The 27466-nt window shown below is 37.9% G+C and overlaps 1 protein-coding gene across 1 annotated transcript; it reads right to left on the bottom strand.

Moving 5' to 3' along the window:
* Nucleotides 1–688: 688 nt before the first annotated feature.
* On the bottom strand, nt 689–26096 carry LOC134530943 (GPI-linked NAD(P)(+)--arginine ADP-ribosyltransferase 1-like). Its single transcript, XM_063366277.1, has 2 exons — nt 25820–26096; nt 689–1750 (listed from the first exon to the last, which is right to left on the bottom strand). Exons 1-2 carry the CDS (start codon nt 25953–25955, stop codon nt 1176–1178), a joined length of 711 nt encoding a protein of 236 aa, XP_063222347.1. The 5' UTR covers nt 25956–26096; the 3' UTR covers nt 689–1175.
* Between the last annotated feature and the right edge of the window lie 1370 nt (nt 26097–27466).

The raw sequence follows: 27466 nt of genomic DNA, 5'->3' as shown, positions 1-27466 counted from the left end.
TAGTATATAAATTGTGCTTAAATCTTCAAAGGGTGCTGACCAGCGTGCTTTTTGAACTGTGGTCACCCACGTTTCAAAATAAAATGCATGGATTTTCATACTTTCGAAGAATTCACAAAACTTGTCCACTTTATTAATTCCTCCAAATCTACTTCCATCGCTACAACACAAGTTGCCTATGTAATCCTTATGGGTGAAATTATTTTTCTCCCTACCAGTTTTATTTCAAAACAGATTTTACAGGAATTCAAATTACGTTTCTGCCATGCTGCAAATATGTTTTTGCAATTCATAAGCAAATACGAAAATGTTTTAATGAAAACTTATGTATTGACCACGTCAACTATCTCGCCGAACTTCAACTGAACAAGCATCGAAATGAGCACCTGACCACATTTACTTTCAAGGGGTTGGCTTTACTGATCCGGCAGTCAACCAACAATCGAAAGACATCTCTCACGAGCAATTTCTATTAGAAAGCCTTTTGTCGAGTGGATAATCGAAGACGACTTTGGATTTGGCCATGAGTCATTGCAACATATTTTTTTTCTCTCCCTTACATGTCATATTAAACTCTGCCAATGTTTTTTTTCAGTTTTAAGCTTTAAAGAGATTTTTTTTCCCTTCTTATACACCAAAAAACATTTGGAAGTTTTTATAGAAAGAAAACATGTCTAAACAATACAAATTTGTATGAGAAATTTATTCAAAACTTAAAAAAAAAGAATTCACAAACATTGTTTTCCCACTTATTTCATGCTTGGTGGATGCAGAAACGTTTTTTATATATATTACAATTGGTATCTTCCACCATGTAACATTAATATAATTATTTAATTTCGTTAAGTTTTTAAGTAACAAACATGAATACAAATGTTTAAATATTTGGTATAAAAACACATTAAAATCTTTAGTTGTACTTTCTCATTGTTTATCTTACGTTCCACTAAAATATAAAACAAACACTCATAGTGACTAATTCAAGTCTTCCTTCTCGTTGATTGAATTTTAAGGACTCGCTTAAGAGTACATTACATATTGTTCAAAACAGAATATATGAGTAAATAATTTTATTTTTTCTTAAAACTTCTGGGTCTAGTTATTTGTTAATTTTTTCATAAGTAAAATGATGAATATTATTGTTCTCTAATATAAAATTATACCTAAAACACCACTTAATTGTGTACTTTGAGTTGTGCTACAGCTAAATTGTCACACATGCTCACATTAACTATCTTGAAGGCCTGGTCAGGGTGAATGAGATGCTCGTCTTCAGAAGGAAACGGAGAATACCTTGATATGGGCATCTGAGAGACACCGTCAATGAAGAACAATGTGCCTCCTTCACTCAGAAACTTCATGGCTATGTTTTTTTGTCCCGAGAAAGACACAAACTGGTTGAAGCTAAACACACTGTTCCTAAGAGAGAAATTGAACTCGCAATTAACACCGCGATAAAGTCTCGTTTGCCTCCAGGTGTTCCTCTTCTCGTAGATGCAGTTCAGAAGCCAGAAAAATAATCCAAATTTGTAGGAACGTAGCGACATCTCTCTCTGGAGTGCTGCTCTGGTAGCCTCATTGAACTGCTTGTAAAGAGGTCTAGCTTTTGGTTCATCGCATGCAAACAGTTTCACCGCAGACTTTTGAATGTTCTCACGGCTGTCGAGATCCAGCAGGAACTCATCATACACGTAGTCAAAATCTATACCACATGATTTTATCTGGCGTGTGAACTGAGAAGCCAGCCGATCTGCAACATGAAAGTACAATTACAGTAAAATCTCATTTAATAAAACCTTACAAAACTTGCATTAATACTGTTTCACAGACCTTAGAAATTACATAGGTGTTAAAATGCTGTGATTGGTTTAATATAAAAGTAGGGTTATTGTGTAAGACAAAATTGTGTTTGGTCTAAGGGTAAACACATGTAGTTAAGTATGGTTAATACAATCATCCCAGAAATATGTAAACAAACGTAAATTTTCAACAAAAATAATACTGATGCCATTGGTTTAGTAGGCCTATAGGATGGAAGGAGGGGGAGAAGCTGAAAAATTACACTGTTCTTCCAAAATTATGGTATGTCTTGATAGTTCCTCCTCTTACATCCTCTGAAAAGAATGTTTTTGAGCAATGGGTATAAGATTAACTAAAATTGTATTTTACAATCACTAAAAAATTACATTTGGTGCTGTTTAAAATTGTGTGCAATTTTACTTGAAGAAATTATATTTATTTTATATGAGTTATGCACAAAATAAATAAAAATAAAAATCAATTAACAAATTATATTTTAAAAATACATTAAATTTTGTAATAGTTTGATTAATACAAACCTCAATGTAACAATACTATATAGTTCCTTCAGGTATTTTTAACAAAGTGTTACTTTTCTAGTGATTTAATTACAGATTTGTTATCACAAGGTTCGTAATGATGTGGGCAGAAACTTCCAGATAGAAAATTAACATACATGCTAAGTACGTATGCATTTACACTGGATGATATATCCATTTTGTGCTTTTACTCGTGCATCAACTTTAGTTATTGGCAATAAACAAAAAACTAATACAAAAAACAACTTCCTAACAATTGTAAGGGTCCTCGCGAGGCGAGGATCGCTAGTGCACGACACTTGTGAGGATCGCACTTCCCCAAACTCCAGCATGTAAATGAGGTCCCAGTCCGTGTTCAAGTGGTTAGGAGCAAACCATATCTTAGGATGTTCACCGTATTTACTTTGTGCTTACAGTACTTCAAGTGACCATACGTTTACCACCAAAGCATTGCACAATTTACTCCGGTAACTTGAAATTCTCAGCATTTTCAATAATTTGCACGAAAACTGCATTTTAACCTAAATATAAAAGCTCAATTTTTCAAGATCAGAGTTTTAAAGTAAAGAGTGAAGAAAGAAGTTTGAGACCCAACATGTGTTATGTAGACAGTTTTTTTTAAATGCCTATAAAACAATGGACAAGCTGAGCGTTGACTGACAGCATAAAAAATGGACTGCTGCTCTATAAATCCCTCATCCAACCAGTTATGACATACGCAGTCCCAGTGTGGGCTACTGCAGCCAAAACACACCTGAGACTGCGAGTACAAAACAGATGTATTCGCTTGGTTACAGACGCCATCAGATACTGCACACTAGAGGCACTACATCATGAGATGAACACAGAAACCTTGCTGAGTTTCACGTCCAAACCAAGAAAAAAATCTTGACAAATACAAAACGCATCAAAACCCACTTTTTTATCTCTCGGTAATTACGATCCCGATGGGATGCCAACATTTAAACGCTCTACAATGGTGCTTTCCGCACCGACCACCGTAGTGCTCTGTGGTTGGCTGGGCTTTGAGCCCTCGGCCAATCACAGCGCAGCAACAATTTTTTTCCTAACCTAACTTAAACTAAATGTATTTTTTTGGCAGGGGTCTTTGTTAGGGAAGACAATTTGCATCCCAGGCCGAAGCCTTTATGCCTAATCATGGTGGGTTTCAGCCATGCAGAAAGGGTAGCATGCATCGTATGCTGTGTTCGGGAACTATCCAGCCTTGACAGCAATTTATGCCATGACTAACTCGACTGTTTTAGTTAAGTTGGGTCCAGGTAAAACCTGAATCGACACAGGGAAAACTGCTGGCTCATTCATGCGGGGTAAAATAGGGCAGGTTCAGCACAGGACAAGAAGGATGGTCCAGGAAGAAGAGTGGTGGTTGGGAGCTGGGGTCGGGAGCTGGGACTTTTCGGTCCGCATTGGTGCCTGTTTGCATCTGGATGTGCACCAGTGACGCATGCGCCCCTGGCGGCGGGCGACAGTACTCGTCGTCATACAGGCTCGGCTGCCAGTCAGCGCGTGTGCTTACAGCTAGGAAGGAAGAATGTGTTCAGCGCTTATAAAAACAATTGTATGAAATGAGTTAGGTTAAAAAAATCTGGAGCTTGCGCATCGGATCTCACTCCAGGAGGGATGGAGCGGCAGGTTCACCTGACGCCAGTAGAAGGCGAACTGGCGCCTGTTATATCATATTGGTAACAAATAAATTGATAAATCTTTCGATGACTGCAATAAAATATTTACTTAACACTCATTGTCAAGGACTTTATGTAGACAGCATTTAAATGTTATTAGGTCTTAGTTTATTAACATTTCGTAGGAGCCCATTATGTTGCACACTTAATGCGTACATAAAATTTATCCTACCATCTCCTTGTATTATTGCTTGGAAAAAAATTCTCAGATTTAACAAACTTTGAATGCTTCTGTTTGCATTATATAATCTAATAACTATTTTATTGTCCTAGAACAATGTAGAAATAATATTGTTACGCACGTGAGCAGGGCCGCGGCGCGCGCAGGTTCGGAGCTGGCTGGCGGCCCAGCACGGCCACTGACGTCACGTGGCCGCCGCAACGTGAGACATGCCGCGCGCGCCTGGTGGATTACAAGGGTCGTCGCTCCCCCCTCCCCCCTTCAACACCCCACGCGACGCTCTGCCTCGGCGCCGTTACCTGACACCTGGCAGTTGGGGAGTTTCACGGGCCGTCGCGCGAGCTGCCGACGCCTGTCTCGATAATTCTGGCGTCGAGTCGGCGCAGAATGAGGCGACTGGACCCAGCCGCGCTCGTGACTTCTAGAATTGGCGCCTGGGCCTAAATAAGTCCAGGACGTCGGCCTCCGGGGGAATTTGCTCGCGGTGATAGTGCCGCGGGTGCAGCGGAGTTCCGGGGCGAGAGTTCCGGGGCGAGATAGTCTGCGCGATAGTTTAGCGAGTGCGGTGGAGTTCCTCGGCGAGAGAGCTCAGTTCCGGGGCGATAGTCTGGGCGATAGGGTCGCGGGTGCGGCAGAGTTCCTCGGCGAGCGAGTTTCTCGGCGATAGTTTGGTGGTGAGGGTGCCGCGGGTGCGGCGGGAGTTCCGAGCGAAGTTCCGAGCAAAACGTCGAGCGGATCCTCGGCGAAGGGGAGTGCGACGGCGGCGGCGCGGTGCGGCGACGGTGGTCCCCGAGGGGTGCTGCGGCGAGAGTTGCGCCAGAGGTGCGGCCCAGCGAGGCGTGCGGTGTGTAAGAACCGAGTGACTGGGGAGTAAACATTTTTAAGTGTTATTGATTATTAGGCATTTTTATAAGATTATTTGTTAGTAATGTTAATATTGGCAATCAATAAAACTGTGTAGTAAAATCTTTAATTGGGCTATCAGTAGTTTTCCCACGAAGATTATTTCATTTTAATAATTCGTAACAATATTGTTAAAAATATATTAAAACTTATGATTAACGATGATATACAAAATAAGACTATTTTGTAACAACGCAGGTAGAATCAATCTGGCAACAGTGTTCGCCACTTATTCTGTATTGCAATCTAAGCGTGAAACATATTGATGAGAATTGCGTCATATCAGGAGATCATCCAGTTCGTAAGACCTCTGCGAATAGTCCAGCGAGCACCAAATACATGTGTAGAGCAACCTTACACTTTTTTTTATGTAAAGCGGGTGGATGGACCGTTACGCTGCAGCCACCGTGACGAAGTTTCGTAGAGAACCGCTAGGTAAATGTCTCCACACGCACACGTCACGAGAGAGTTATTTCAAACACCGATTGACCGGAAATGGTGTTCATATGTAGATTATAGTAGGCTCATACATGCTTGCGAAAACACGAATACCTTCACGCATGAAAGTGACTTCGTCGACGTACAAATTTCGCGAAGCGGATCCACAGGAACGATAGCGATGTAACATCTCTAAACATAAATAAAACCAAATATATTACTTTCTCTGGCAACATTTTGGGTCAACCTATCGAACATGAACTAAAAAACCATGTATGCAACGAAATAAACGTAAACTGTGAAAAATTTAGTGTCATAGAAATAGTACAGGATATAAAATACTTAGGTATAGTGCTCGACTCTTTTCTAAAATGGAATAAAAATGTTTCTTATCTTACGAACAAGATTCGAAAAATGGTGTATAAATTCGTTGAACTAAGAACAATATTATCTATTGAAGGTATTAGAATGGTTTACTTTGCTATTTTTCAGTCTGTTATGCAGTATGGCATTCTGGCTTGGGGAGGGATGAGTAAAACGTCAATTAAGTCACATAACAATTCAAAAACTTATTTTAAGAGTTATTTTTAAAAAAAACCACATGTACCCATCCAAGGAACTTTTTAAATTATTAAATGTATTTGATATTAAAAGATTGTTTATTAGAGCGGCAATAATTAATATGTATCAAAGGGATAATCAGTTAAATTATATAGATCATGACTATCCTACATGGCATAGACAAAATATAAATTTACAAATCCCTCAATTTCATAAAACAATATCTCAGAGATCTTTAGAATTTTTGCTTCCAAAAATTGTTGTTATTCTTCCTGCAAAACTAAAAACTAAAAATTATTTTCAAATTAAAAAAAATATGTTAATATTTGGCTACATAATTTAACTGATGAAGAGATGGCTTTAGTATTTAAGTTAGTTTTATATATTGCTATATCTTTGTACTTGTACTTTACTTAAATACTAATTTTTATTTAATTATATTTTCATTTATTCATGTAAAAATGTTATAATTTTAGTAATTTATAAGTTTTTAGTTTATACATAATATTGAATTTTAATAAATTGCTCTTTTTAACTTTCATCTTTATATAACTAATGTCTAGTTTCTTAGGTTATATTTTATATATTTATTTCTCAGTTATTATACATTTACAAATGTTTACAATCGTCAAAATACCGCATGTAATTTGAAGTGACTAGATGCACTCACATACAAGCTTGCTTTCGTGAGTGCTAAATTTCCTGGTTAATTAAGTGAATATTGTTAACAAAGTGTAAAAAAATGGGAAATAAATTATTATTATTATGTACAAGGGCGAAAACAAACGCCATGTTGGTAGCCGTCTCCGTGCATCTATTCTTCCCGGGTGTGAATGGTTGCGGGAGTTGTTCCTTGCAGAAACTGCGGGCGGGATTGTGGCTGTACACATATATCAAACACACTAGAGACTAATACCTGACATCTCTATACCAACACAGGCGATAGTGTGAAAAAAATAACCTAGCGGCAAGAGGTGCGACTACAGAAATATTTTATAAATAATTCCTTAAATTATATGTTACATTTTTCTGATGTCAAACAATTCACTTTTTAAAGAAATTTGAAGCACCGGTGGTTTACCCTCACCCCCACATAAATATGCATAAATTTAAAATAAGTTTTACTAAGAGATAACGTTATCTTCGTTGTCAATGTTGGTACTATATGCATTAAACAGCTCTATTGATAATACTAAATTTACACAAAAATCTTGGAAATGTCATCAGTCCAGCATATTAGCCTATATGGTGCGTGTGTGTTGGTGTGTGCACTGGCTGCTGGCGTTCTGCACGCAGGGCCAGCGCGTCCATATAGGCGAACTAGGCAACCGCCTAGGGCGCCAAGTAGCTGGGGGCGGCGCAGCACGACACACAACAGCTGATATAATATGTTTAACGATTATTGAAACTAGATGAAAATGGATTTTTGTAACAGTTTGGAATGTTTATATTGATATAAGTAATTATTTAAAGTCCAAGGTGACCTGTTTACGATTTGTAATAAGTATAAAAGTAAAAATAATACAACCCTGCTTACATTTGTTTGTTGACAAAATCTTAGGCTTGCGTGATGTATTTTGAGGCAAGGAAATTTTTTTTGGGGTGTCCGGCGGGGAGGCATTAAGGGCTCGGTTCACTCCCATGCTAGCCGAATGGCGGGATAGGGATTTACAGGTTAAACTTAAATGCACGCGATTCCGTCAGTTATTGTAATAGAAAACTAAAACAAACACCAAATTGTAGATATTATAAGCATACAGGTTTCTACGAAAACAATTTTAATTTAATTTAAGTTTTTAAGTTTGATATTGTAAAATTAAGTTTTAATTTTGTCACAATTATCAGTCAGTATGTTCTACCCCCCTAATCATCTCGTAACAACGTTGGTCATATCTCAATCTCACGAAAAGTCCTTGGCTTTGGCAACGTATCTGGTTAAATATACAAGCAACACGAATTTTTTTAAATGTATATTGTGTAAGTGCCTGATGTATAGGCTGCAATGCACGCTGGTAATATGACGTGCTCCGCCGGCGGCGGACAAGAGATAAGGACCGCGTGGAATGAGAGAAGGAACGGCCTAGTTGCCACTTCGCCTATCTCCCCCTCATCCACCCCTTATCTTCAGCTCTCACGCGACAGTAAACCCGCACTTCAAGTGATTTTGTTCCTCGGTTCAATTCTCCAGTTGCTACGCTACAGCCATGGGAAGAAATTGGCGGAAGTGTTCCAAGATCTCGCGACCTTTATCTCACCGTAGAAAGTCCATGAAAAATCGAATGAAGCTCCTTCTAGCATCTAAACGTCAAAGTAAATTGTATATATTTATATGATGCAACAATTATTTTAAGAAAATTTAATTGTAACCTTTTTACAGCTGGTAAAGTAAGATGAGGCGATGTTGTAATCAGCATAACAAAAGCGTAACGCTTACAGGGCAACTATCAGCAGTGTCGTGCTCGAAGGAGGATAGGGGAACGGGGCTCAGGAGTGAGGTGCTCAATTTAATTTTTGCATTAACACACTCGCTTAATTGAATACTTGCGCATTTGTCTACTTGCTCACTTGCATACTTGCACACAATCCACACATTCGTAGACATTATTATTCCCCTATCACTTACATATATTGATACATCACTTTTAACGCGCATAGCGGCCACTCGTCCATATGATTTTTATGGGTTTTACGGCTAGAGTATGCTTTTGAAATCAACAGTCAGTACAGTATATAATTCTGTAGTGAACAACCGGCTTAGGGCTAAAGGTTTCCAGCGGGAAATGAATATATATTTCATTCGTAAAATGTTTTTATTGGCCTTATAGGTTGTGTTTGGTACATGCAGCCTTACAAGAAAAACAATACACATTTTAAAGTTTTATTATTTTGCCTGCCTATAAATTCAGCAAGCCTTTTTAAAAGATTGCAAGCAATACAGTTTAAATGTGCAACATGAAATGACCACTCTATGCGATATTCCCCAGTATTATTTCAGGTGACCGTAGCTGAAGTCGCTATGTACCTTTGGAAGGAATTTGGATCAGAATTTCGGGTGTGCCATGAATTTAGTTAAAATTGTATAATTTTTTTAATATAATTTATTTGTCCATCCGCCCCAGACTGGCAGACGTAAAGAGCGAGCGTTGAAAAGCAACAATTTCACAAGAAACTATCTAAGCTTAATTACTGCATAAAATGCGATGAAACTATTTAAACTATCAAAAAACCTATGGACGTCTAAACCTGGATCAGAGATTTTGAAATAAATTTTAGGTATAAGTAATAAAGATTCCGCCGGCTTTCGCGGCCATTGTCTTGCATTTATTGGCCAATAAATTTAGGCATTAGTGTTCCTAAGATTAGGTAGTTGATACGCCGAGCCCTAACAAACCCGCCGGCACACGGGAACCTGTAAAATAAAATAAGGTATCAAAGTTTTTAAAACTAGTCAGTGCTGAAATTAATGGAGTTCAAATATTGGATGTTTTAAAATTAATATTACTAAGAAGGATATTAATACATTGTTATCAGTTAAAAAATTTCTTACTTACAAGAGAATGTAATACTATCATCATGCCAATTACTACAATTATAATACGCACAATGTTATTATGTTGCTCTTTTTATAACATGGTTGTATTTGATTTGAACAACAGGAAAAATTATTTTTCTTTACAAACTATATTTACGAAATTGTAGTAATTCGACAGGCCCTTGAAAATAATTTTGATATGGTAGCCATTGATTAGGCCTATGTTAAACAAAGTTAATTGTAAGTTAATTTAGATGGTTCATGAGGCTGGAATATATATATATATATATATATATATATATATATATATATATATATATATATATATATATATATATATATATATATATATATATATATATATATAATTACATTTAGGTTCATGTAGTGAAGTGGTCACATAGTAACTGCAATTACGTTTCTTTTCTCCCATAATCTTCAGTATAATTTGCGCCAAACTTCTTAGCGGGCGAATTTTCACGATGTTGTGCATTACCACATCAAAGAACTTCTGACTCAATGTCCAGTCGTTATCTTGGTAATAGTCTGCTTACAGCCGAGCTGTTAGCAATTTAAGCTACGGTGAACAGTGCTTTTCTGAGGATCATTGAGTGAGCAACTAGATGGATGAGTCGTTGTGATATTGCTTGGACAGTTATTAGAAGCAGCTTTTTTTTTTACCTCTTAATTTATGAATATATATATTCAAAATACTGAACATTTAAATTATATGTAAAGCAAGTTAAATTGTACAACTCATTTAATATTGTAAATAGATAGGTAAACTGAATAATTCCATCTTTTATTTCAGACTGTTAAATAAAATAATAAATGTTGTTTCTTACATCCACAGCGCACGCTGTTCACCATGTATTTGAAAAAGATAAACATGAACGAACTATTTAACTGATAGAATTAGTTTATGAACATTTTATAATGTGCCTGAGCATTTAAAATCTAAATGTATTCTAAATTTTATTCTTCAGGTCAGATCAGTGCAAATAACTATTTCCCCCAAAAAAGAACATATATTCAAGCCGGCGCATACAAAATACAACTGTAATACATATTAGAGCTGAAAGAGTTGAGGAAATTAGCTAAAAAGCTAAAATAGAATTAAATAGAGCTGGAAAAAAAGTGTGAATTAAGAATTCGTGTGAAGCTATTTCATTTTTATCTGGGAACCACAACTTATTAATTATTTTTTATACACAGGAAAAAAACACTACAAAATAGCTACTTTTATTTTTAATAAGTAGAGAAATGTTCGTTATAGCTGTAGGTTTTCACTGTGATTTTTAAGGTCTTGTGTGTTTCGGTATAGTAGTGGGGAAACCTCGACAGAAAAGTAATAATATAAAGATACGCGAGGACTGATAGCCACATCATTATTATCGTTCCACTATTCGTCTTGCTATTTTTAATATATGAAATAATTAAACAATTATAAATATTTAACTAAGGCTATTTAAATGTACATCTCAGTAATTTTTCTAAAGGAAACCTGCTACGGAAAATTTTAACATAATAGGGCTAGTTTACATCTTACATTATTACGATGCGGAAATTAAGATTTACTTTAAATGCACTTAAATGAATCATTCTTGTCTCCAGTGATAATTACTATGTGAACAAACATTTTATGAATAATTTTAGTTTTCATACAGAATATTCTCCTCTGTCATTTTCAACACAAGAACAAAATATAGCATGTTATCCTGAGCATTTCATTAATAATAAAGTCTTTAAGTAAAATCAGAACTAATATTCATTTTAAAAAAGTTTGTTTTTTAAGCCCTAAAAACGTTTAATAAGATAGGATTATACAATATCGAGGTTTTGTAGCGATGCATTTCATTAACATATGACCATTTTGCATCATTAACACGTCTGTCTGAAAACAATATTTCCGAATCAAATACCAAATCATAACTGTGTAATAAGCATGCTTTCTTAACAATAGTCATGTATTCAACATTTAGTTAAAATATGTATTTGTACTAATTTCTTATTTTATTATTGTTAAGCACATTTTATTCTTATTTTTATTTTACAGTTCGGCTGTTTGTGAAGATTTTAATGAGCATTTACCAAACCTCATTGTTGAAAACAGCCAAATTGAGAGTTCCTCATGGATAAATTTACAAGGAAACGGGATATTCAGACCCTCATATGTAATGCCATATTTATTAAACCAACAAGAAAAACACACAAGACAGTGCACTGCAGGAACCATTCAGTTCAAAAAAGAAATTCGTCATGGTCTTTAGAATATTTAATTCCTATTACTTTTAACTGATAATAATGTATTCTTTATGGGACTTACTCAAGTTAAACATGGATATTGATTATTTACTACGTAGCTTCACAAAATTAGTGGGTAACGTTTATTAATTGAGTTCCTACCATATAGTACGATTTTGAAATGAACTCAAAACTAGAGAGTAAAGTAAGGAAGACTGCAGTACTTGTGTGATTGATTAATCACAGTTGTGGCCTTATTTGTATCACTGTGCATTGTGTTCACGAATTTTCCTGTATTTTTTATACTGACCCCACTTCCAGCCTCCTGATCCCGAAGTAACTACAGCGACACAGGTAGAAGATTTATCTTGACTCTGAAGTGCAGACCGATTCAGGCCTCTTACAACTCCTAGAAAACAACTTAAAACTATTACCACAATTATTCTATTTTTAAGGAAGCTGTAGCTGGATTTATTGTAATATGAGACTGAATCAAATTCTGTGATTGAATTTATGTTTTGTAATCAGTGAAATGTATGATGTTTGAAAAATTGAAACATTTATCACGGTAAATCTTTATATTTACTTACCTAAATTTGTGTAACATTAAAACACTGACGAGCGTTTATATGTTTGGAATGCCAATTTTTTACTTAGCATAAAGCTAAGTGTAATTAATACATCATATTTGATATAAACAGTAGACAAATCAATTGTGATACTTCAAATAATCACAAACCGAAATCGCACCATGGATATATATATATATATATACATATATATATATATATATATATATATATATATTACGATCTACTTTGTAACTCTACAAGTTTACCTGGGAAACTAAATATTGCTTGAGTTTCATCGAATACCTATAACAAAATCATTATACATCTTTGGTGTGGTCGTACATAGACCTGTCAGGGGTTTCCCCCCTTTTCTTTGTTGACCCGGCGCTCTTAGCCATAAGGCCCTGCCGCCCCGGGCCCCCACGGTCGTGCATATGGATGCGATATATACGCAATCAGAAAAGCCGCTAGAGCTCCGGCTATGCACAGAGGCTGAGGAACCCTTCCCAGCATGTCCACTACCTCGGCCCCCTGCTTGCTCAGCTCATCTTAGCACCTAGAGCAGCACTGCTGGCGCCTAATCACACTGGGACCCCTCAGTCACCCAGTGGAGGCCGTCCCGGTGTTGTACAGTAGTGTCTCGCTTATCCGCCATAAACCGGTCAGCAGAAAGTCGGATAGTTAAAATGTCGGATTAATAGGGAATTGCTAATAAAAACATTATAAACGTAAAAATTTGCTAATGTTTTAAACATTTCAAACCTAATAAACATTTTTAAAACCAAAAAAATAACAAAAATATCTGGCTGAATAATAAGTTGCAGTACCTAGAGTCGGGATCAACAAAAATTATTATGACACAAATTGTCGTTTATGTTTCCGATAGAATAGTTTATTTTTATTTTTGAGATGTCGGATAATACGAAATGTTGGATAAGAAAAGGTCGGGTGAACGTGACACTTCGGTATTTGATTATTTGTGCATAATTCAGTCATATTCATTTTGTAAGAAAATGAAAGTAGGTAATGAAAATAAATCATAACATTGCGTGGTTAAGTTCATATCAATCATTTATTGGAATTAAATAAAACCTGCATGTGTAGTTCCGATGCGAGTGGTAAAGTCTCTGTTTTCAATGAGTAGAATTCGTGATTTTCCGGAGGTTCAAAGTACAGGAGGTGCTTTTGGGCGTTATTTATTTAATGCCTAAATTATTTCGATAAATACTAAATTGTTTACATGGAATTATGTTAATATAAAGCAGTGTATACGTTTACAGTAGTCAAATTTCAAGGTTCCTTTCGAATGACTGTGAAAAACGGGGAAGTTCATCGCAGCAATGAAGGAAATATTTTTGTGTCCAATATAAGTTATAAGCCGAGGCTCCAGATTGTAAGGATCTCAAGGCAATCGCGGGCTACATATATCTTGGGTGAAAAATATTGGGTCAAGTAAAGTATTGCATTAAATGTTCTGGACATTTATAACCCGGAACCACGAGATGAAAATAAACTGTAGAAAAAAATGCTAAAATGTCGTTTATTTATTATTAATTCTGATTGCGTTTTGTAACATATTATCCCAGCCTAATAAAAACGCGAGTCAATAGGCCTCAAAGATATAAATTTTTTATTGGTAAAAAGTATTAGCCTGGATTAGTATATATTCCACTGAAGAATTTCTGTTTGTCACACAACATATTATTTTCAATCCAGTGTTAGTTTAATACGGTACAATTTCAAATTTATATAAATATAGTAACATTTCAAAACAAACAAACGGTACGTATTTTGCTGAATGTATCAAATATTTAGACAATTGTAAAACCGATGGGATGATATCAGGCAACTAAAAAAAATTACGTTAACTTATTAAAATATTGTTTGCCAAAATCGAAACCATTGAAATAAATACATATATGTCCTTTATGGAAATAACTTTAAACTGAGAATACACAAAAAAATAATTCTGTTTTAATTCTTGAATCACTGTATTAGGATTTTGCCCTTAGTTCTGTGTTTTTTTTATTTGAATATAATTTTGTAGGTAATATTCTATTTAACTTTTCCTTAATCGTACCAGACTGCCTTTCCCACCAGCCGGCCAAATGGTCCACGGACTGCTATTCAATATATCCATGGTTAAACCAGCAAGCAAATAGCACACGCCGCCAATTGGGGCCCATTCGGAAGCAGAAGGCATTGCCTAGCTGCCCTCGGATAGCTAGCAGAGCGACCGCGGTACCGCCTGTCTTCGGTAGCCCATAGCCCTTGGTGCGAGAGTCACGTGTCAGATAACGCTTGGCAACACCGCGTTGTAATTATCGTGTCCCCCCCGCTTTTGCCCGGATGACAGCGGCGCCCGGGAAGAATATATGTCTGTGATAACGAGTGTTCAACTGATCGTGACTACTAGCGCTCTCCAGCGGGACAGAATCACAACCGTGACCTTGAACCGAGCCCTTAAGGTTTTTCGCCTAGGGCGCCAATTTACCTTGAACCGGCCATGTCTGCACCAGAGACGCACGTGTCGAACCCAGGACCACACACTGTCCTTCCCACAGCTCCACAGTTTCTTGCAGATGTCTCAACTCATCCGTTACGACCGCTTCCTCCGCACAACATGTCTGCCAGCTGACCATGCCTGACGGTGTCAGGCGACTCCAAGCTACACGAGTACATCACCAAGTCTAATGCCACTTCGCTGTCCCGTCTCCGTGTACCGCATGTTGCCTACTCGTCACGCAATTCAAACATCGCGTTCGACACTTACGTATGCATTTCGTGAAAACGGCTTACTAAAGTGTTCCTTCAAAATGTGGATGCTGAGTGACGATTATAAGTATTCCATAAAAAATCAATCACGGCCTATGTTATAAAATTACATGCAAAGTGGGTGGTGAACCTAAATTAATGTCAATAACTTTTCACAAGTATTAAGATAATTTTTACTGGGAAAATTTATTTCTTCCCATTTTATTGCCTAGTCGAAATAAGTGTTTTTTTTTCTCGGAAGGATTCAAAAAATTTCATTTTCAAGGTAGCCAACTCCGTGATAATGAAGGAGATGGAAATGTGTTTTAGTCTTTTCTCGTAATGGATCGCCTTCCTAGCGTTGGCAGTATTGTTTCGTGGTTTCAGTACTTTGACCGCCGAACAGTGGACACACACACACATTGTGTGCAAGCTGATCCTGGCATCTGGGCATGCACACTTACGTGGTCCGTGGTCAATATCTTGTGTAGCGAAATTTAAAAAAATTTCAAATCGTAACACTTAGATTTAGCTTGTAGATCGGAGTTATTTTCTCTGTCTCATCACAAAACCAGCTTACCTTTTGTAAAATGTCAAACATTAGGGAATGGCGTTCATGAGAGACCTTTTAGAAATTTGCAAAAACAACATACATCCAGTTAATATAAACAACCTAAAAAGAAATTAACTAATCATTTAAGCATAAATATTATCATTAGTCATCACACCTGCAATTTTAGATTACAATTCTAAAAAAAATGTATTTAAGTTTATTATTTAATACGTTTCTATATGTGATCCAATACTATTTCAATGTCATTTTCTTATTCAAGTCATAATATCTTAGTTTACATACTCCAAACCGTTTTGCTCTTTTTTGGTTTAAGTTGAACGATTTACTAACCTAAAACATCACTTTTCGTTTGGCATCCCTTCAGCGAGAACGGCCAGTAATATTGTTAATTTTTTGAGCTAAGCGCAGTTCCTCTCTGAAGCATTAAAGTCACGCATCTCGCGTTGCCGTAGAATCGTTTCCATAGTTCTTTATTGCGAGACGCTCTACGACATTTGCTAGAAGAGGTCTGTCACCACGAGATGGATGTCGAAAAATTAACAGATATTTAGCAACAACGCGAATTTTAAGGGAGCTAAAGACACCTGGAAATTGAATTTATAGTTTTTTTTTTTTAATAAATCCACTGGATATGATTGACGAATGTCTAAATAATGATTTATATATATGTATGTGTATATTACAAACCTTTGAGACTAGTCGGTTGTAGAATTCCCCCACATTATACGAAATAGGGGCATTATTCGTTGCGAAATTCGGCCTGTACGTGAAAATGCTAGTGAAAAATGAAATGAGAGAATATATTCCAATAAATAATATTCCAAAATTTAACATACTAATAGGCTAAATGTTAGAAAAGTTTCGAAGTTTCTAACTAGGGATCGTCTCCCACGCCTTTCCTATTCATCTCGTAGCCCTACGCACTTGTTGCTACAAAGTCAATCGTGGCGGGTTTAAGACAAGCATAGTTAAATTTTATGCAGTAGTTAACAGGAATAACTTGTCAGATGTAGAGTCCAAAATGTTCCAATTAGCACTTTTGGAATCTGTGTCATCAGTGTTTATAAGTTGTGACAATGATACAGTACGAAGGGCGCAAATCTGTACCATTCACCGAATCTGCTGCCCAAGGGTTTTTTGGTGGAGGAGGGGGGGGGGGGGTGTTAAATGGTGAGTCATCTCACTAGGCAGTCTATGCCTAGAATGTAAAAAAACGGAACATTTTATAAAATTATAGTTTTGGTGCTGTTACGTTGATTATTTACTTTCCACAGTTACTACTTGCCTCCTAAATGAAAGTTTTTCTTAATTCCCTGCCCATGGTTCATTAACAGTGCTCGAAACCAACATTTAAGGTATGGAGGCAAGTTATGACTAAATATTTTCAGAATAAAGGGTTGTAATTTGCGGGACTGGAAGATCACCTTAGCCGAATAGCTTCGCAAAGTGTTTTGCAATAGGTTGTTCCTTTCTTGCCCGTGTTCTCCTCCCTAAATAGATACGGGTGAAAATTTCCTAATTAGGTCTAACATAAATTTAATAATTTTGATTTCTTGTCTTGGTTGCAAAGCATCGAATATGGAAAGCATACAAGAGGTACGAACTAACACGTACTAAATAAAAGAAACTTATGATCAATTTGGAAAATTTGTAACACGTCTTACTTCACATAATAAAAAAAAATAACAGTTTTGTATCACACAAAGAGTATCACTACATCGGTAACCATACCTGTACTGAGTATGGTACAAGCATAGTAGTCAAAACTCAAAAGAAAATTTCTTTTTCTCTAACATGATCTTAAAAGTTAAGTGTTAAGAGTGGGATAAATAGCTACTAGAAATTCCAGCTGCTTGAAGCGTAACATGTGCGCCTGATATTGTACGTTAGACCGATATTGCTCTAAGTCCCTCGCGATAGGCGACACTTCTCAGTCCCACGATAAGGACCGAAAGCGGTGGGGTGGCACTGCGAGGCAGTCGGATTTAGTTTTCCTTGCTGTCGCTGTGTTAGCTTGGGATATATGAATGATGTTCATTTATAAATAGTGAAAACAAACGCACGTTTTGTAAAAGGTAATGCTCGTGGTAAATTGCATTTGTCTGTGCGAAGAAAACGGCATAGAGGTAAAAATCTAGCAAATTGGAGATAAAATAAAAACATATGTTTTTTTACTTGATTAAGTTTAAAGGAAAGCACAAAGACTGAATAAAGTACGTCAATTGCAGAAACATCTGAGAGTGCTAAAAGCAAGAAGAAATTACGTTATGAATAGTTTATATTGTGTATTTTATTTTGTAATAAAGGAACAACCTTTTTACTTCAGTAACTACTATTCATGAAATATACATGTGTTATATATGTGATACATTAAATATAAAATACATTTTAGTTTTTTTTTTCATTTTTTCATTTCATTTATTAGCGTCCTATATTTGACAGTACATATGTCCATTATTAAGTGTTAAATGGGATACAAACAATAGATAATTTTATATGCTACGTAATGAAACAACATGATAGCTTTGAAAACTTGTAATATTTTTATGTATATTATCAATTTGTATGTAACCGCGAGGTAAACTATTGTAACTAATGTATTTTGTTTACAAATCAGCTTTACAGTTTTGTGTAATTATTCGTATTTTGTGCTGTGCTTATAGTGTTTGAACTGCAAGATCTGTAAAACTTATCCCCCAATAAATGCCTTGCAACGTAATATCCCACAGTATATTTAGTTCATTTCATTTTTATACAACTATTATTATTTGGTTGAAAATAAGATGTATGCCAAGTAACCTAAAAGCAAATAAAAATTATTAATTGTATATCCACAATCCAGTTAAATATTTGTAAATAAACGGTACTATAAAATATATATATGTGCAAAGAATACTCTTAAGAGTAATGTAAATGAGGTGGACGCGAATGCGATGACAAGAGAAATGCAGAGTAACCCGACAAGACATGTGTTATCGAAAACCAGACCTTCCTCTACACCCCTTCCCCACATTCCTAAACAAGGCGCATATAACAGCCAGAACCCGACCACTCTAATGGCGAGGATTATCTACAGCGCTCGGGTCTTGCTGATGGGATGGAATAAAAGTTTCCTATCTCCAAACAGTGAATTGGCAAATTTTCGGCTCAAACATGAATGTGCAGTGACTTACGCGTGTGCAAGTAATTCGCAATTGTATGAAGATAATTATTTCCAAAAATCATATACTATAAAATAATGTTACATGTAAATCGTTCAGTTTTTACATTTTTGTTATTCCGATTACTTTATTTTCTGCAAGTTGTCAAATTTGCGCTAATATAAACCTTTTTACTAATTAATTTTGATTAATAACAACATTAACCGCATTCTGACAACTGGGATCAGTCATTATACCTTTCCTCAAAGAAGTGTAAAAATCTCATTCATCTGCATTAACTGGTTTGACCTCTACTTGCCGTCGCATTGACCACTAAAACAGCACTAAATGAAGCCCTTTATCTCCCTCTTAAGCTAATGATTCAATAACAATTTTTGTGAAATACCCTTAGTAACTTGAATATACAGTTTTATTTATTACTCATATTTACATTACTAATTAAATCACCATTGTCTGTTCACAAATCACTCGCACTTAAAAATGTCTGTTCACAAATCACTATATCTGTCCAGTCCGCAGTTGACACTCCTCACTGGAGCTAGGCTCGACTGTGGTTCGCCCCTTACCTCGCACCTGTCCGCACACACAGTCTCACGCCACTGTCACACTCGCACGGTCCCGTCACTCCGCGTCGTACCGAACTCTCACTTCCCTCCACTCGCCTGTACGAACTCTCTGAACTCACGCGTAGGCCGGTGTCGCCGCTTTTATACCTTGGGCAGTCTTTCTGGAACCGATTTGAGTGACTGTGACGTGTCGCGTCATCCTGGGCCGATGCGGTTCTCGAAGCATCCAGAATAACGGCGATTATTCACGCCACTCCACGCGGAATTCCCAGGCCGCTAGGGGATATATAAAAGCCTCGAAGGAGGAGGGCGCGGGAGAAGTGGTGAAGCCGGGCCGCTAATCTCCGTGACGTCAGCGGGCGTGCGGGGCACATCGCGCCCTTGTCTCCCACGTTCGTAACACTGCCCCCTTCTTACACCTGTTCGACCCGTACATGTACACATCTCTTCCGGCATATTCTCTCAATCGGTACAAATGTAACACTTTTATTCGTCCTCTTACCTCCATGGTTGCGATAGACCACATTTATCAGTTTCAGTACTTCAAATGGGTCTTCCCATGCCGCTTGCGGGTTGTACAGCCACGCCAAATCGCCTTTCTGATAACCAGTAGAGTTAAACCTTCACGTCGTACCTCGTCTTAATTAGGTTTGTCGCTAATCGGAGGATCATACTATATTGTTAGTGTATGAGTGTCATACGCTCATACAGACGATTGACAGTCAGTGGTGCTGGTCGGCTCCCTGCGAGGACGACCGAACTTGACGTCACAGGGCAGCCTCAACTCCTGTCCAAACACAATACACGCAGGGGTCTGTCCAGTGGAGTCATGGATAGTGGAGTCATGGATAGCGGTTTTATGGATGGCAGATCTATATGCCATTAGAAATAACTGGATGTGTTGATCCCAATTCTGTTGTTGATCGGCCACAATTTGGCAAGGTGTTCCTTGAGAGTTATGTTGAACCTCTCCACCATGCCATCGGACTGAGGATGTAGGGCTGTAGTCCTGGTTTTATTTATTCCCAGTAACCGACACCACCTGAAATACTGTCGACTCGAAATTGTGACCTTGGTCTGAGTTGAGCTCCATTGGTCCCCCATATCTGCAAATGAGGTTGCCTAGTGCATCCGCAATGGTAGTGGCTTCTTGGTTAGGAAGTGCATAAGCCTCTGGTAGCTACTTCGCACCTAAACTAGAAATCTAGCGCGGCTTCTGTTACACTTTCCCGAAAATAATACTCAACTGATAAGAGCTCAAATTGGTCAAGAACATAATTATAAAACTGGCAAATAACATAGGACTATAGCAGTTTCGAAACGTTTCACTTTATACAGATGGTCCCGTTTCAATGGCTTGTGTTGTGAACTGGATTAGCTGTGTTCCTTGCCGATGTTGAAAGTTACTACTGCCAAACCATTGGTAAAATCACATTCGAAAAACACTCGTAATGTATGGAAATTTAATTGCGGTAGTGACATCTGGTAAAAAAAAATTAATTACGATCATCTCATGATGTTGCTTCAGTGACGCCAAGAACCGTGCAAAATAACCATGTTTTGATATAAAATAACGTAAAATATAGCTGAGTGTATAAGGAGGTAAAGCGAATAAACAAACATCCAACCGAAGGGAAAACTGGCACTACAGCTTGTTATAAAATAAATAAAAAAACATTTAAAAATAAAAGGTAACAGCTTTACTCAAGACTAAATACTTTCAGAATGAAGAGTTGTAATTTGCATAGCTGATGACCACAGAAAGAATTAAGCTGATATTTCTACTACAATAGTTTTCTTATGTAAAATTAGTCTCACTTAACAAAGATTTCTAAGTGATTTTCATATTTGAATTACAACTGGAGTTGATAGTTGTTTAATTATAGCGTGTTGAGACGGAGTCACAATGCCACGATGGACACGGCAGGCCCGACACGCTCAGTAGCCAATGAAATACAAGGTCACAGTGACGTTACCCCGGCAAAATACGCGCCCCGACGATCCGCAAGAAGTAGATTCCTTTTCTAATTTCGCCGTGTCGTGCCGTACGATTGAAAGAAACCCGAAACCTTGCAAAACTAAACTTAAAAAAATATTTACCTATTTAGTAAATCTTTATGCTGAAAAACTAAATTTCGTTTTAACTTTTGTAGTGTGCCTTCAACTTGTTTACATGATAGGATACATCATCGTGTTTATGGTCAACGTTTATATTCTACATCTAGACAAGATTTAATTTTAATTCTTCACATAACTAAGAATGGAGTTAATTCATTACTTCGTTTTTACGTTCATTGTGAACACGAAATAAAAATTTTCTGTAGCGCCTACACAGTTTTTAGCTTATTATATACTGCATTTTATGAACGAATTTGGCATGGGAATATTTGCAACAGCCATATTAAGAGTTCGTGTTAATGATGTCGTGGTATTGTGACCCTACGCTATTAACTCTGTCGCGCTGGAACATTGTACGTTGTGTAATTTGATTTGTCGTGTCGTGTCCGTCCGTCATTGTGACTCCAGCTCTATGCTCGAAGCACAACTTGAACACGTTCGACGTAACTATGGCACCAATGTGGAAAAATTCTCAGATGCTTTAGATTTTCCTATTTTTATACATAAACCCGCTCTGCAGCTGCCACGTTCCTGAAATGATTTTCATAATTTTGTTTTCTAGGGACGGATGGTTAGATTTGTTTTGTTTACAAATCTTACCTGTGAAATCTTTGAAATTTGTTCACGCACAATTTTTACGAACAAACGAAACATTTTGATTTAACATATTCTCAATAATGCCGATTAAGACTTGGGAAAATTTATGGCTGTCGTATGTGTGGTGCATATTAAATGTTCAGAAATATTTTATACATAATTGTTTAGTTTTGCTTGTTGCATTGGTTAAAACCGCATGTTCACAATAACGCGATATTTTCCTGTCGCATCGCGTGCTTCGCGTCGTGTGTCACGCAGCGTGTTTTGCTTACAATATTTACATTATTCTACTGAAAGGTCAAACTAATTTTTTAAATATTGAATGTAGTAATATTAAGCTATAATTATAATAAATATGCATATATATATTTATATTATAACATAACTTAATGAAACATTTTTTGTTGCCCTAAAGAATGACTACATCACACATTCAAAGTTTAATTAATCCATGATCATTGAGTTATAAGTTGTCCAATTCAGTTGAACAAACAAAGGGCGAAGTCCTGTCAGCACCCGCCTGTTACGGAGACATCGGAACAGCGCGGGGCTAGAAGCCTGATCGCAGTCGGGGTGACTGTGCTAACTGCAGGGCCACCGATGGTCATTACGCGATTACTTCAGCCCAGTAATAAATACCACGCTTTAAAATGTCCGAATGTTAAATAGCACCCATATAGTGCTTACCGGGGCTAAGCTATAGACCATGAAGTCAATTAATGCACCAGGCTGCAAATGAGAATAAGGACCGCTTGCAGAGTCGTAAATAAAATCCACGCAAAAAAATAATCGCATTTTAACCAATGTGAGAAACACTTTCGGTAGCCCCGGGCTTATAAACTTCGCAAGGAGTGCAAGAACGCAACAAATTAAAGAAGACTACGATAGGTTGTGAGACACGCAAGTCACAAGATGGCACCAACCCTACGACTTGAAACTGTTAAATTGTATAAATCAATTTTTTTTATAATTAAGGATTCTCAAAGAAAACCTGTTTTTTTTATTTATTTATTTCCAAAATTCGTTCAACAGATTCTTAAAAGAATATAGAACATGTCAATAAAGTCAACCCCTCTTAGGAGACAAAAGCGTTATTTGCTTTAGCTGTGAGATTAATAAGTAAAAACGTGATGCGTAAGATTAAAAGAAAACATAAGACCAATTATACGCTGCATCTTAAAATGTTTTCGTAACATTTCACCTAACATACAGGCAGGGCCTGATTCCAGGCAGCTAGCGCTCAGGCAGATAATCTTTAGTCGACCCCCTTAATTTTCCAGTTTCCTCAAACGTCATAAAATTTTACTAATTCAATCTTATTTATTATAAGTTTTAAAACAGCGCATAATGCAACTAAATACTAAGTTTTTTTTCAAAGACATAGGTCGTTTGTTAACTACCGTAATAAAACACGCATAATTTTAAACGAGTTTTAAATCTATTTCTAACGTATTTAGTTTAAGGCCTAATTTTTAACTGCACTGCAATAGTTGGTATAAACTAAATTTTCCCCTTGACATGTATTTTTGAAAATCAAAACATTAACGTACGTAAAAAAAAATTATTTTTCCCGCCCTCTCAAAGAGTGGCACTCTGCAGAAATACCCGGTCGGCCCGGTCGTAAATCGGGTCCTACTTATGAAGAAGTTTAAAGCTTGCCGATGTTTACCAGCGTCTCGCGTAGCGTACAAACCCGGCCTTACACTATACGCACATTTCAACTGATCGTACCTCTAGTCACTGCCGCGTGCTACTGCTATACTCTTGGGCGTCACCCATGCTCTATAACGGTAACTTCTCACTGGCAGCCAAATGCTGTCTGTCGGCAACACTGATCCAGGGGTACGGCGAAATATCCAAGAACCAATTGGAACTCAGTGCTCGTGAACAGCCATGTTTTTCGGGTTGGAGTCGAACCTGCGGCCTTCCGTCAGTCGTATTATGACGGCGAGACCAAATGCAAGACAGCCCAATACTGACCACACGGGCTCGCGTACACGCAAAAGGGAAGGCCATAATTTGTGTTGGTTTAAGTGCACACGTTTGTTAAACCACCAAATCATATTGTTGATCTGTCCACCGGTGGAAGCACAACAGCGCGCGAAGGACGCGACACGAATAAAATATTTTTTCCAACTAATCACACACAACACATCTGTTACGTCAGGGCGGAAAAATTCGAGGACGCAACAGACTTCCCGATTTGTTTTTTCTAGTTCCGTCACCTCGCGGGTGCTATGTCATCGAAATCAGTCAGAATTTGGGTTTTGAATGAGCCATCATACATATTTAAAAAAATCTACTCAAATCAATTGAAATCACCTTTTAAATACTAATAGCTGTAAATATAGTGCAAGTATAGTGACAAGAAATATCTTACATATATTATTTAAGTTTCTCGCACGGCTAAAAACTGCGTGTTCATAGGGCAATAGTTTTCTGTCAGACTGCGTGCTTCATCGCGTATCCAGTCGTATTTTAACATAAAATATTTGTCATAACAAAATATATTTGCCGCAAATCTTCGATTTGACTACCACCTGTGCAAAGTGGATAAAGCCTCGGTTACACTGGACGAGTAATATTTGCTCGTCGACGAAAGAGCTCGTGCACATGTAAGTACGTGTTACTAGAGCAGCGTGTGTCGATTACACAAGGCGAGTGATACTGGCTCACTCGCCCACGAGATCTACGCAGCTTATATATTTTATATATGAATCATGTTGTGCAATTGATTTAACTATTTTTTTATTTGAAAATTAAACAATACAACGTTCAACAATTTAGTACTTCAAAGATTTATAAACACTCAAAACTACCAATGAAAACTCAATATAATGTCGGAGTTGCGAGAAGAGTAGACGTAAGTTTTCCAACTTTACTGACTGGAGTAAAGCTTATGACACTGGGAAAGTTTCTTACGAAGACATATGTCTACATTTCAGTACACTGGGTGTGATATATAATGAATGCACCCGATTTCTGCGTTCCTGCATTCGTAGCTGATTGCGAACGATAATGGTCTCGCTCTACATTATGTCCCGAGTGTTATGGTGGTTTTATTAAAAATGCACCAGTGATTGCAAGACTTACAAGTACCATGTTTGGCTATATGACAGCTGACGATAGCGATTATCATTTAGCGTTGCTGAATATGAAGTTAAATATAATGGCTTCCACAAATTCACGTATGCCTTTCACAACATTTAACTTTAAAATATTCGTCTTTGAAGTTTTTTTTTAATTAGCAAAAATATCAAAATGAACAGTTTTCCGACATTTCGTACCAGAATTGTTATACAAAAATTAATATCAAACGTTTAACTTTGTTACAGTAATCATTCCAAAAAATAACACGTTTAGTAATTTTTAGCAATTTTTAAGTCTGCATAGGGAATATTTGATTAATCGATTTACTTTTTAATTTGCGCTTCGAATCTTTCAAAATGCGTAGAACGATCAGTGAAAAGCCACCCTGAACAATTGAACTCAAAGGAGTTTGAGAAATTACTATACTTAAGAAGTATGGCCGACTAGAAACACCGAAACACGGTCTATTAGACTAATTATACTTACGCGGCGACAGGCAGCCGTAGTGTTGATCGTCGATGAAGTCGTAGAAATCCTCTCGACCGAGGGAAAAGTTTCCTGCCGGGAAATCGTTGTCCACGTATCTGGACGTCGGCTTCGATACCTTCTTGCGGTGCGCCATCTCTACCGGAGCGGCAGCAAAGTACCAAGTCCCTAGCTCCAAGTGTCAGCCGAACCTCGACGCTCCGCCACGGACGAGTCTTTAATGACCAGCGCGCGTTTGACGTTACCAACCCCCACGGCCCTGCCGCGTCAGTGCTGCCACGTTCACAGACGCGAGTGCAAGGTTGGTCACACTGGGCGACTCCACTAGCCACTCGCCCGCGAGCTCCATCTTTGCGAACAAACTCGCTACTTAAATAAAACTCAAATATATATTTTTTTCTGATTCTGCCAAAAAAATATTTGAAAACATTTTTTTATGTTTATATTTTTTGACTCGCGAGACCGCCGACAGCAGAGCTGCGGGTCAGCGTGTGACCGCTTGTCTCAGACCCCTCCTGCTGCCTTCTCTCCGGGCGCCTCATACCTCCAATCCCCTACATATGCTTCGTAAAATGGTAGTGCATAGGAAATTCATGATGAATTTTTATTTTAAAAGTAAATTTCTCACACAACTTTGTTCGGGAGTTTAGGCCAGATCACAGACTCCCACCAAGGAGATTCCCGGGAATGCTCGCAGGAGGTAAACATGGCGGACGTTGCCGTGAGCCGGTGGCTTGCCTCGGGGTGTTCCCGTTTCCTCTCGCCGATCCATTCATGCTCCATCACCCCGCGTCGCCTCCAGTGACCTCTATGTTGACGAGACGTTACGCCCTAAGAGCCCCGCATATCCGGGCACACACACGGTGTGCAGGGTTTCAGAAAAAAATCACGCGATTTTATAACTGCTCAAGATATCAGAGTGAGGTCTGTTTACGAAGAGCTTTTAAGAATACGCTGAGGGCGGATGATTGGTTATGTTTCCGTATTTCATTTTTAAACTGTAATATTAGGATAGTGAAAATGGATAAGACGCGAGTTTTCAGAATAATTTAATGCATTAAACTCCCAGTTAGAGATTATAGGAAGCACTCAAGGGGATTGCATTAAACCTTTGTCTTCATTCCTCCGCCATATAATGTTTGGTTACCGCGTCAGTCCACAGTCGTGCCCTTAATGCCCCTCACACACGACCAGTCGGAACTGTCGTGTGTGAGCAAGAACGGTGGACTGGTCAGTCGGAGCTGATGGACTGACGAACTGATGGCCTTCCATGAGATCTGACCGCGGGCTCGAGAGCACCCAGTCGGAACTGTCGTGTGTGAGCAAGAACGGTGGACTGGTCAGTCGGAGCTGATGGACTGACGAACTGATGGCCTTCCATGAGATCTGACCGCGGGCTCGAGAGCACCCAGTCGGAACTGCCGTGTGTGAGCAAGAACGGTGGACTGGTCAGTCGGAGCTGATGGACTGACGAACTGATGGCCTTCCATGAGATCTGACCGCGGGCTCGAGAGCACCCAGTCGGAACTGCCGTGTGTGAGCAAGAACGGTGGACTGGTCAGTCGGAGCTGATGGACTGACGAACTGATGGCCTTCCATGAGATCTGACCGCGGGCTCGAGAGCACCCAGTCGGAACTGCCGTGTGT

Source organism: Bacillus rossius, chromosome 3 (assembly GCF_032445375.1).
Source record: "Bacillus rossius redtenbacheri isolate Brsri chromosome 3, Brsri_v3, whole genome shotgun sequence".
Taxonomy (NCBI): Eukaryota; Metazoa; Arthropoda; class Insecta; order Phasmatodea; family Bacillidae; genus Bacillus; species Bacillus rossius.
Note: the sequence above shows the minus strand (reverse complement) of the source record. Positions and strands in the feature narration are given on the sequence as shown.